Source organism: Triturus cristatus, chromosome 7 (assembly GCF_964204655.1).
Source record: "Triturus cristatus chromosome 7, aTriCri1.1, whole genome shotgun sequence".
In the NCBI taxonomy this organism is placed as follows: domain Eukaryota; kingdom Metazoa; phylum Chordata; class Amphibia; order Caudata; family Salamandridae; genus Triturus; species Triturus cristatus.
In genome coordinates this window covers 1,560,131,317-1,560,144,459 of record NC_140590.1, presented here as the reverse complement: position 1 = coordinate 1,560,144,459, position 13,143 = coordinate 1,560,131,317, and the positions used below count along the sequence as shown (strand labels likewise).

Genomic DNA, 13,143 nt, shown 5'->3' with positions numbered 1-13,143 from the left:
TTTAGAAAAGGCCTTTGATGCATTGCACTGCAATTACCTTTTCCTAATCGTTTTAATAATGAACGTGGGTCCCAACTTTCAGTGAAAATGCTGCAAACTAAGCCGAAGGCCAGGGTACAGATGTACACCGCAACTTCTCTTCTTTCTCAGTTGGAAACTCAACAAGGTTGTTTTCTCTTACCCCTTCTATTCACCATTGCCATTGAACCCAAGGCTGAATCGATCTGCCGAGGTTGTCTGGTAGAGGAGGGATGCTAACAGTCAATATCTATGGAGAATTATCGGGCCTAATGACCAATTGGGACAAAATCAATACTTTGACTAGTGCAAGGTGGTCCAATGCGATTGACTAACAAACCAACGTGCGCTGTAAACAATTCTGATTTAAAGATCTTGGAGTCGCAATAACTTGTGACCCAGCAGTAACCTGGGATCCAGAAATAACCCCTTTGACTGAGACATGCCATGTAGAACTGAAAGCATGGGCATGCTGCCAATCTCAATCACGGGTGGGTGGCTATTTTGAAAGTGGTGGCCTTACCACTAATCCTAGATGAACTACAAAAGTACCCTTTAGAGCTCCTCCAGAGGTTCTGTAAAATTACAGCAGCTACAGTGTGCTCCTTCTTATGGAAGGGAGGGGTCCCAAGGTTGCTGTGCACAAAACCAGTCAGTCCACTTATGATAGTGGGCATGGGGAGACTGATGCCAGATCAAACTACTAGGATGTACATCTCATTATTGTGAATAAATGTCTATCTGGAGACACAGATGATGGGGTCTTCAAACTGGAACATAACCGGTTTGATTCTACTCCTCTGCAAAATTTGCTCTAGATCACCAAACTCAAGATCACTTTTTTTTATCCACAAATGTGGTACTCTCTTGCTAAAATGAATAGACCGGGAGAGTAGAGTGACTAAAGGAAGGCCACTATAGGTACTTAACAGCCTGTGCTACCGTCATTCCACACCTGCGATTGGCATTTTCTTTTTTTTTTTTTTTTTTGAAATTTTTTTTATTGTGCAGAGAAAAAGGTTACAAGCACGGGCCTACAACCGCCAGGGCCGGCCGCTAGTAGTTAAAGTGGTCAAGCAGATCAAAAAACAATGACTGGCCCACAGGGGAACCGCTATATCACAGTAGATCAGACTGCACATAAGGGAAGTCAGGATATACACTTTTAATATAAATAACAACCAAAAATAAAGAAAAACAAAAAGCAAGGCGAAACGACTTGAAATGGGCGTCGAACCACAGCCAGGGGAGTCCACACCCGACCACCCGAGGGCGGTCAATAAAAGAAGGCCTGAGAGGGAGGGGGGACACACGGGAGAACCAAATCTGTACTCTGAAGTACGAGATAAGCAAGGAACCCTCAAGGATCAGGGGGACGAGGCAACCCCAGACGTATCCACCAGGGGGGGAGCACAGATAGACCCGCGATACACGTTCCACTGCCCCCAGATTCTACCCCATGCCCCCGGTTTACCACGAGCCACATACACAGTTTTCTCCCTGAACATGCACCAGTCCATGTTCTCCTTCCATACGGACACGGTGGCAGGCCGTTGGGAACCCCAAAGCTGCGCTATATCTCTCTTTGCGATCATGTTCCCCAAGGCCGCCCACCGAGCCTGAGCCGCATTATAGTCATTGGGCTCCCATACATTCAGAACACAGCGACGCACCTCCGGCAGCAGAGCGACCCCGGTGACTCGTCTCATAATATCATGCACCTGGCGCCAATATTCCGCCACCTCGCGGCATTCCCATAGAATGTGGAGAAAGGTGGCACTGAGCCCGCAGCCACGCTTACAGAGTCCGTCGTCAGAGAACCCCATCGAGACCAAGCGGGGGCCCGTCACATATACACGATGGAGAATCTTAAGCTGGACCAGACGGAGACGGGCCGGGATGGCCACCTCCTTAGGGGATGACAGTGCAGTCTGCCAGTCCTCGTCGTCCAACTCCACCCCATCTCCCGTCCATGCCTCCCGAAGAAGCACCAAGAGGTCAGCCCGATTGTTTATCAGTTTTTTGTAAATCAAGGAGATAGTACTGTCGGGGACGTGACCATCGAGTATGCGGTCCTCGAGAGGCGAAGAGACAGGGACCGTGGTCCCCTCCCCAAAGACTGAGAGCAGGGCGTGCCGAACCTGTGCATAACGGAAGAACTCTCTTTCACTAAGCTCGTGCTCGCTCTGGAACACCGCGAAGGATTTAACCGCACCTTTAACCCACAGGTCCCCCACTCTGCTGATGCCGATCGTGTCCCAGTGCTCGAAGCCTTTCGTTGTCCAGAGGCTTCCCAAGCCTTCTGAGGCGAATAAAGGAGTGGCACACGTTAAACGCTCACTCCAGCCCATCGCTACGTTCGCCGCCTTCCACACACGTACCGCAATCCTAGTAGGGCCCGTAAGGGTCCTACCAGCGGATCGAGAGTAAAGCGCTCTGTTATAGTTACCGCCGGGAAGCAGGAATTTATCCATCTCATATGCCGGGTTCAAACCAGGAGCGTACGTAGCATGGTTAATGGCAGACAGCTGGGAGGCCCAATAGTACCGTCTAATATCAGGAAGCGCGATGCCCCCGTCATACCAGGGGAGAGTCAGCTTTGCCAAAGCGATACGCGCTCGCCCGTCCCAAACCAGTCTCCTCTGCAAACTCTCCACTTCCCTAAAGTAGGCCGCCGGAATGACATCGAAGGAGTTCTGGAGTGCATAAAGAAATCTGGGAAGGGACATCATTTTAAACAGCGCCGCGCGACCAAGTGGAGACAAGGGCAACTTACACCACCGAGCCGTATCCGCCCTCAAACGCCGGAGTGGAGACAGGAGATTCTGCTCATAGCGGACCGCCGGATTCAACGACACGTACACCCCCAGGTATTTAAAGCCAGACTGAGATATTTGGAGCGGAAGCCGAGGCGGCAAGAGAGGAAGGCCACCAGAGATAGGATACACACAAGATTTGGACCAATTAATTATCAGACCCGAATTTTTCCCGAAGGAAGTAAGGACATCAAAGAGAACATTGAGCGACTTCCGCGGAGAGGTGAGATACAAGAGAATATCATCCGCGTACAATGAGACCCGATCCTCGAAGCCCGGGGCCCACCGGAGCCCCCTAATCGAGGGCTCCCAACGGAGCCAGGCAGCGAGCGGTTCCAAGGCGAGAGCAAAGAGCAGCGGGGACAACGGGCACCCCTGCCTAGTTCCCCTCCCGAGAGCGAAAGGCCGAGAAACCCGCCCATTGACAACAACCTGAGCCATTGGTCCAGCATAAAGGAGCTTGACCCAGCTAAGGAACCCCTCCCCAAAACCAAACTTCGCCAAGACGGCCCAAAGGAATGGCCACTCAATGGTATCAAAGGCCATCGTGGCGTCTAAGGAAACCAATATGGCCGGTTCAGAGAAGTACTCCGCCCTAGCGAGGACGCCGTGCAGACGCCGTAAGTTGAGAGCGGTATTACGATGTGGGATGAAGCCGCATTGATCCGGATGTATCAAGTCACCTATAACGCTCAGCAAGCGATTAGCGAGGACCTTAGCAAGGATTTTGGGTTCGGCATTTAGTAGGGAAATAGGCCTATATGAGGCACAGCGGTCACGTGGCTTACCATCCTTGGGAATCACCACTATAGTAGCCAGACGCTGGTCGTCGGGAAGGGAACCCCTCTCGAGCGACTCCTGAAACATATGACGGAGGAAAGGCGCGATTTTATCCGGGCGTAATTTATACAGTTCAATCGGCAGGCCGTTGGGGCCCATGGCCTTGCCCGAGCGAAGGGAGCGAATCGCAGTAGCAATCTCGTCGACAGACAAAGGGGCATCCATCAGCTCGCGGTCCTCGACGGATAAGCCGGGCAGGGCAATATCCCGCAGCAGAAGACGAGAGTCTCCAGCGTCACCACCGCCTCTCTCTTAACCCTCTTAGCCTCCACTATCTGGGACAGGGCATGCCCGCGGAGCACTGCTTTAAAAGCTTCCCACAGGGATACCGAGGACAACACCGACCCCTCATTCTCAAGAAAATATTGATCAATCGACTTAATCAGGCTATCACGGATCTTGGGGTCTCGCAGGTACCAAGGGTTAATAGGAGCGATCCGCCCAGCGGACCGCGTCCCAGTGTCAAAAAGCAACCACAGTGGGGAATGATCAGAGATACCCCGGGCCAGGTGTTTAACCTCTCGAATCCGAGCAGCCTGGGCCGCGGGCATAAGGAAATAATCCAATCTGGAGAGACTCCCATGGGCCCCAGAGTGAAATGTGTACTGACACTGTGTCGGATGCATTAACCTCCAACAATCCACCAGACCGAAGGTCTCCAGGAGTCCGCCGAGCCACGCCTGGGCAGCAGGGAGGGCCCTGGGCGGGTGGCGATCCAGGTCCCCCGAGACAACCGAATTAAAGTCCCCACCCATAAGCAAAAGACTGTCAGGAAGCCCTAGCAGCATACGACCCAAGTCTGAGAAGGTGGAGTTCTGGAGGCCCGGGGGAACATAGACCGAGATCAAGGAAAGGGACTGCCCCTCCCACCTCCCAGTCAGAGCCACATAGCGCCCTCTATCGTCTAGGACTACCCTGGTGATCTCTAACGGAAGTGAAGATCGCAGGAGAATGCCTACCCCTCTCGAACCAGTGGTGAAACCAGAATGGGCCACGAGTCGGTATCCCCCCCTGTTCATGGCATGACAAACATTACCAACCAGATGCGTCTCCTGTAAGAACACCAAATCAGGAGTCAGACGACGCAAATATTGCAGCACAACACCCCGTTTGATACGGTCCCCCAATCCATTGACGTTCCAAGACATCAATCTCAACCCGTCCCCCCCCATCCCCTCCAGTAGATCAAAGGTCCCCTAGCAAATAGCGCAACACCCGAAACTGAACCATAGCCAATACTTCGCCTTGAAAACAAAAAACACAAATCCAAACAACCCCACCCACCCACCAACCCCCCCCCCGAATCCAACACCCCCCACCCTGCACCCCTGCGGTCCAAAAAACCACCCCAACTTGCAGTGTGCCTGTCGCCCTACAAACCCCATTCTACGAAAAGACCCCGGAGGAGGAAAGGGACCCGTCCCCGCCCGCCCCCCATACAGATCATAATGAAACAAAATACACAAAAGAAGTAGAACCCAGCCGAACAGTACAAAATGGCAAAGTCAAGGACCAAAAGTCACTCCGAAGGAGACCCGCCACCCTCGGTACCGGCAGAGGGCCCAGTCCGGTCACCCCGGTCCGGCAGCGAATCCAGCCAGTCACTCACAGTCGCAGGAGAGTCAAAAAAGGTAGTCCGATCTTCATATTCCACTCGGAGCCTTGCAGGAAAAAGCATAGAGTACTTGAGACCGAGGTCCCGGAGACGACGCTTCACCCCCTGGAAGCCCATCCGCTGTTTCTGGACAAGTTGGGTGAAGTCCGGGAAAAAGTTAATGGACGAGTTCTCATATCGGACCGGGCCATGGACCCGTGAGGCCTGCAGAATCGCATCTCGGTCTCTGTAATGAAAAAGTTTCGCAACAATAGGCCTCGGGGGGGCCCCCGGTCGCGGCCGACCACCTGGAACTCGATGGGCCCGCTCCACGGCGAAGAACTTACTCAGGCCAGCGGGGGCAAGCTGTTCGAGGATGAGCTCCTCAACCATGAGATCAACCGGGCGGTTGTCGGAGGTCTCCGGAACGCCTATGACGCGGATGTTATTGCGTCGAGCCCGTCCCTCGAAGTCCTCCAGCCGCCGGGCCATCAGATCGTTGGCCGACTTGAGATCGCCGAGAGTAGTCTGCAGGTCCGACACGTCCGCACCAAGGGAGGACGTCCGCACATCCAGCGATTGAACCCTCTCGTTGGTCTTAGAGAGATCCGCCCGGATTAGCGTAACATCAATGGCCACCGTGTCGATTTTACGGGCCAAGGCCTCGTACTGCGTAGCGATGGTCTCCCTGATGCCATTAATGGCGCCCATGATGTCCTGCAGGGACAGATCCGGAGAAACGGACGGGCCACCACTGGCATCATCCGGGGGGACACTGGCCGTCCCAGGGGATCCTTTACCCTGAGTGTAGCGGTCCATGTTGTTCGTCTGGACCGGTCCCCCACGTAGGGATGTCTTGGTCTTACGCCTCTCGGGGTCTCCCTTGCCTCCCATGAGAACCACGTTCGCCGAAGGGGACCACCGAGGAAGCGTCGAGGGGGCACAGGCCAAGCAGACGCGGGCCGCACCAGAGGCCGCAATGTGGCGGAGCGAAGGGACCACCGTCGATGGGCACACTGGTAGCAGGCGAAGACACAGGCATCAAGCGAAGGCAAAGTGAAAGCCCAGTCGCACCAAGCAAGTCCACTGTCCAGCCCCTCAAAGATCCAAAAGTGAAACCGAAAGTGATGTGACGGCCACTGGCACAGCCCCGCTGCCGTTGTTGTTCAACTACGCCCCGGCTCCACAGATCACCTTCGCATCGGGCACAGCCATCGGTTGGGCCTCAAAAGTTCAAACCACCATAACTCAGGATTGCCAGGTCCGATTTGATTTCCGAAAGGAGTTTAGTGTTCAGCCAGCATTCGTCTTCCAGATTCCATCAACCAAGTCAGGATAAAGTCAGGATAAATTCCGAGGAGCAGCGAGGGTCCGGGGGAGCCCTGTGCTCACGCGACCATCTTGGATGCGCGCTAGGCTCCTCCCCCCTGCGATTGGCATTTTCAACATGTGCGACGTATGGGAGGGCGAGCATGTCAAATCATCTGCAGATCTGTATGCTGAAGTTAACCTCTACAAGTATTTACAACTCAGACATGCACAGGGACCCCATCTTCCAGCGACATGTCTAATCTGAGACTATAGCCCTCATGAGGCAAAATCAATAGTCAACAGCAAGGTAGCCAATGTAGCGGCAAAGGTGTACAAGACTTTAATTAATTAACATCCTTGACTCCTTCACAAAACTTACAGACAGGTAGGAAGTGGACGCTGGGGCCCTGACTGAGTAAGAGTGGACAAACAGCAAGATGGCACCCTAAGAAATGCCTATATCTGTAAAACTCCATCTAATCCAGTTTAACTCCCTGCATAGGGGTTAATAAACACCAAAATGCCTGTGATGCATGCCTGACGAGATGCCACCACACTGCATGGGATGTCCTCACCTGGTGGGAGATTTATTTCAAGTAGTGTAGGAGTGCTCAGTAATCCAAACGTACATGGAAGAAATGTTGAATACCCTGTCTGATGTAAAGGGCTTTGAAAAAGCTAGACCCCAAGGCAAACCTAAGTTTGGTCCAAGTTCTAGACCTCTAAAGAGAGGTGGGAAAGCGAAAGGAAGTTAAAAGGAAGTGGAAAGTCAGAAAGAGGAGATAGGGAAGAGAAAGAGAGGGAAACAGCGAGGTGAAAGATCACGTAGATAAGACAAAGGCTGGAAGGGAGAACAGTAAATGAAAACAAGTAGGATGACTAAAACTGTACCTGGGTGTTGGCTTAAAGGGATGTGTTAAAAGAAAGCAAATGCTACAGTAGTGAAGAGTCAAGGAGGAATGAAGAGTGGAAAGAGGAAAATGGGAATAGAGTAGGCGACGCGGAGAAAATAAGCAAAGAGAACAGAATATAAAAGCGAACAGCAAAGAAGGGAAGATGGCAGCAGAAACAACTTATAAAAATCAAGCGGAAGGCAGAATGAATGATACTGAAGAATACGTAAATAAATACAGCCATGGAGTGTGAGAAGGAACACATACAACCAAGACACTTTGATCGGTGCTCTGGCCCACTTCAGAGTCCACCTCCATGCTGCTGTTATCGGCTTCCTGCAGCCCATGAGTGACTGCGGTATCGCTGCTATCTGCAGACATGGCTTCCGAAGTCTCCACTTCAATTCCGCTCCCAGAGGGCAGATCTTGCCCCATGAAAGGGTCCACATCACTGCTGCTCTCCACTTCGTTTTCTTCCATCTCCATTCTGCACTCGAAAGAAGTCTAGTAGTCCACATGCAGGCAGCCAGCTTCTGTGAGCTGTAGAAGGGATTCAGAGAAATTAGAATTCCAAAGAAGGAAGTCTGTAAAACAAAAGAAGTGTTTCTTCAACGGCAAAAAAAGAGAAAAGGAACACACTCCTGAAAGTGTTAGTGAGAAAGAGAGAGCAGAGGGTACATTACATAAGATGGCATCGGCAGAAAAAGATATGGCATAACAAGGTTAGCATGGTGAATCTTTGATCGGTCTACTCTAACACCAAAGATATGTTTCCAGATTGACCAATAATATAGGCAACACCAGTGACTTAATTGTCTACTTGTAATTAACAATGGATCATGTTATCAATTGTACATATTTGTCAACCTCAGAAAGAGGAAAAGGGAGAGGCCAGTTAGAGACCCAAATCCGATTCTTGCGTTACACAACTATCTTTGCAACATAAACTAACCTACTCCCGCTTCTCACTGAAAGCTCATGACTTGTCGCAGTTCATCTACCCTCCCTTCCCTAACATCCCAATGCCAGGAGCACTGCTCAGCCAACATCATGACTCGATTGAATGAACTAGCATCCTCTGCACGTCACCCATACAATCAGTTACCCTTCTTAGACACACACTCCTCGCTTGCACTGTTGCTGCAGTCAACTGAAATGATCTAACAGCACAGACAACAACCGAGACACCCACTCACTACTGTCTGCATGTGCTGTTCTTTTCTACGCAACTACCACATGCCAAAGCTCAACCACTAGTGTCTCCTTCACTCGCCATTCACATTACTTCTTTTCATGCTCTTCTCATCCTCTTTAATGCACCTCTTGACATATCCAAACCCAATCCTACCCACCCTACTTCAACTACTGCAGGGCCAAATCCTAACCCACTGATACATTTTTGCCCTCAACACAATTATTTTATTTATGAAATTATTTAAGCTCTCCGCAGGAGAACAACATAACATTAACAGATATATATACAAACAGAATAAGAATATGTAATAAAAAGTGCAAAACGGTCGACTCATTGCAAATACAATTGTAAATGAAGAGCTAAATCACTTTTAAAAAGGGTAAAAAATAAATAAAAACACTAAAACAAATTGAAGGATTAAGTACGAAGATAAAACTCTCCAGGGTTATATCCTTATAGCTACAAAAATACCAATCACAACAATTTGGCTTTTTCATGGAACAGGGCGGGGCCAAAAAATAAAACATAACATGTCCTGAAGAGCAGGGTGGCACGAATTGCACATACTGTCTTTAAAATGAAGACGTTTCCAACTCCCAAGAACTGATCTAAGCGGTAAACCCTTGTTCTCGACAATAAAATGAATCTTCGAATATTGTGTGCTTCACAAAACTATTTAAATATGCATGTTCAAAGGCATTTATTATAATCTAACATGTCTCGCTTTTGAAATTTGAAAAGTCGGGAGGTAAGTTATCTGGAGAAGACCAAATGGCCAGGGGAGCCCGACCCTCAGGTTACAGGCATTCCTGAAATATGGCACAGGGAACAGGAAATATCATGTAAGAGGGCTACTGTCAAACAAAATTGACATAAAAAGCGCAAGTGTAAATTGAACATAGTGCAATAGTTTTTTGTTTTTTTTAATTTGGTGTGAAATAGGCTAAAAACAAAATATGATTGTGTGATTTTTAAGGAAATGTATACAGAGCACTATTACAAGAAGAATTGACAATGACTGTACCTAAACTAAACTGTTGCCTAAACTACCGCGCGGATAGCCGCTCATATTGCGCTATGCTCTGTTGCTCTAATGTGTTTTAAATACCTGTAAAACTTACTTAAAAGCTTGATTGTATTTGCTTTTAACTCACGGCATTGCCTAAACTCATTCACTCGTCGTTTGATTTCCTGACACTCCCCTCCCCAGGCCCCCAGCCTATCGGCCGCAAGGAGGAGGAGTAAGAGGGCGGGGCTTAGCTACTTATGTTCTTGGCAGCGCGGGAGCGGGGAATTGTTGCCTAAACTACCGCGCGGATAACCGCTCATAATGCGCTATGCTCTGTTGCTCTAATGTGTTTAAAATACCTGTAAAACTTACTTAAAAGCTTGATTGTATTTGCTTTTAACTCACGGCATTGCCTAAACTCATTCACTCGTCGTTTGATTTCCTGACACTCCCCTCCCCAGGCCCCCAGCCTATCGGCCGCAAGGAGGAGGAGTAAGAGGGCGGGGCTTAGCTACTTATGTTCACGGCAGCGCGGTAGCGCAGCGGGCGCGCCGGCGGCGTGCCGAAGGCACGCCCGTCTGCGCCCTGCCAGGACCGGGGACCGAACTCCAAGGACATATTATTACTTATTCCTCCAAATTGCTGCGCTCGCTAGCCACCCACAGCTCACCCCTCAACCTGTCCATTTATAAGCGTCTCAGGAAATACAGTATATACTCTGAACCTCATCTCCAAGACATTCCCCTTATCCCAGGCCCTCACCACCCTATTACCACTATTCCCAAAAACCCAACACTGGCCGCTCTACGTATACTATACCTGAACACCCGCTCGCTGGTCAAACACCAACTGGATATATATTTGCTACTCAGTCTGGAGAAACCAGATATTCTTTTGATTACTGAGACCTGTCTCACCCAGGATTCCGCACCCGACATTTTAGCAGCACTCACCTCGGAATACTATATATTAGTGGCAAACCGACCTCAGGGCAAAAACGGTGGTGGAGTCACCGCCATTATCCACAAAGATTATGTTTTCAATGCTCTTACCCCTCTGGCCCTCCCTGAGGTGGAAAACGTAGTTATTAAATTAGACGCCGTGACCGGCTCCATCATCTTTGTGTTATTGTACCGACCCCCCCATGCCAAGCCCACTTTTCCGTCTGCCCTTAGCGAACAAATGGCCAACTTGTTTACTAACTATGCCAGCATCTTGCTCACAGGCGACCTGAACTACCGGTTCAATGACGCCCGGGGCGGGCCACATGCTGCGGAACTCACGGAATCCCTCGCCAATCTGAATTTTACTCAGCACGTTTCCTCTCCTACCCATGCTAAAGGACACACTTTGGACCAAATTTGGTCTTCTAATCTTATCCTTTCGGAGCTTACTGTTTCACCCTGTATATGGTCTGACCATTACCTAATTAATTTCACAATCACCACCATCCCTAAAAACAAGACTCCCTTAATAGGCGGAGGCATGTCTAGAAAATGGAGTTCTGTTTATAAATCAGGCTTCACTAACTTCTTAGCAAGGTCTATACCCCCCTTTAACTCAGACCTTAACTCCATGAACACCGCGATCTCAGATTGGCTATTAAAGGCCTGTGATGCTCATGCCCCTCTCATTAAATTCACATGGTCTCGACCATACTGTTCGAGCAACGGCAAAAAGAAAGAAAATGGAGACTAAATTATATCACGGAGGACAAATTTCTGTTCTCCCTAGCTCGAAATGATTATAAAAAGGCTATACGTGAAGCCAAAGCTGCATTTTTCTCTGCCAGAATACTCAATGCCCAAAACAAATCTAAAGAAATTTTTAATATAATTAACGACCTCTGCAACACAGACAGAACTCACCTCAATCAGCCTCCTTCTCAGGAGTTCTGTAACTCCCTCAATTCCTATTTTTTGGACAAAATATCTACTATCAAAGCTAGCATTCCCGCCATCTGCTGCACAGATAACACAGACTTTGTCACAACCAACTCCTTCATCCTGGCTCATTTCCCTGCTTTATGTCCCCAAACCTTATCAGATCTGTTAGTTCGTGTCAAATCTGGTTCCCCCAATGACTGCTGCCCCCCGCATATCCTAAAAGAGGCCCTGTCTAACCTCCCCCACGGTGTGCTTCCCTTTCTAAATGAGTCTCTCCTCCAAGGCAAGATCCCCACGGCTTTTAAAAACGCGATCGTGGTCCCATTACTAAAAAAACCTGGGGCCAATCCTCTGAATCATTTCAACTATCGCCCCATTTCATTGCTTCCTTTTCTTGCAAAGATTCTTGAGGCCCACGTAGCCAGGTCCCTCTCGAACTTCATCGAACAGTCTGACCATCTAGAACCCAATCAAGCCGGGTTTCGCCCCGCACACTCTACTGAAACGGTCATCCTCGCCGTGTTAGACACCTTGCGAGCCAACGCTGACAAAGGCATCCATCAGGCACTTATTCTTCTGGATCTGTCGGCTGCGTTCGACACGGTGGACCATAACATCTTACTGTCCCGTGTCGAACAAGCAGGCATACAAGGCCCAGCATATAACTGGATCCAATCATTTCTTGAAGACAGAACACAGGTCGTTCGTCTGGGCACTTTTACTGCCCCCAGGATTGTCACCTCCTGTGGGGTTCCCCAGGGCTCATCCCTCTCCCCTCTCTTATTCAATCTTTATCTTAAACCCCTCATCAACTCCTTAAAACACAGTAAGGTTACGACCTTCAACTATGCCGATGATCTCCAACTTGTCTTTACACTGGATGGCTCAAACTCCGCTTCCGAATTCCAAGCTACCATGCTCCACATCAAGCGCTGGATGAATATCAACCACCTTAAACTCAACCCCGGCAAGACTGAACTAGTCCTACCGGGAAAAAGCGCAATCATGTGGGGGCCCCATTTTTGGCCATCCGATTTCGGACCACCCCCCATCCCCTCTCCCTCATTAAAAAGCCTCGGAGTCACCCTAGATGCCGACCTCTCGCTTAGAGGACAGGTGGGGACTGTAGTCTCCTCATGCATCTTCCAACTGAGGAAAATTAGGAAAATTGCTCACTTACTCACCCCCCCGGCCCTCATCCAGGCAGTAATAGCCCTCGTACTGTCTCGCCTTGACTTCTCCAACGCCATTTACCTCGGCCTGCCTATGTTTTTGCTCAGACGCCTTCAAATAGTGCAGAACCAGGCTGCTAGATTAATATTTCAGCAACCTAAATGGCATTCCGCCAGCCCCCTTTTGGCTAAACTACACTGGCTCCCAATTGCACAACGTGCAGCTTTTAAGACCGGATGCTTAATCTTCAAGGCCCTGCACAGTAGAAGCCCCAAATTTATTAGTGACCTGATCGTGAAACATATCCCTCGTCACAACCTACGGTCTAGCCACCTCCGGTTGCTTGCTACCCCTACCATCAAACTCAAAGGCCAGGGGGGGCGCAGGTTTTCGTACCAGGCGCCTGGA

The 13,143-nt window shown here is 49.7% G+C and overlaps 1 protein-coding gene across 4 annotated transcripts in view; it reads right to left on the bottom strand.

Annotated features, from left to right (window-relative positions):
- The window catches only part of ZNF335 (zinc finger protein 335), a 357,780-nt gene that overhangs the window by 302,957 nt on the left and 41,680 nt on the right, over window positions 1-13,143 (bottom strand). For 3 of the 4 annotated variants that reach the window (XM_085619363.1, XM_085619366.1, XM_085619364.1), the window contains one exon: window positions 7,740-8,012. In XM_085619363.1, coding sequence (XP_085475489.1) covers window positions 7,740-7,958 — 219 coding nt within the window. In that variant the 5' untranslated portion in view covers window positions 7,959-8,012. Of the gene's footprint in view, window positions 1-7,739; window positions 8,013-9,788; window positions 9,884-13,143 lie in introns of those variants that run through there. The other variant, XM_085619365.1, reaches the window with a different exon arrangement.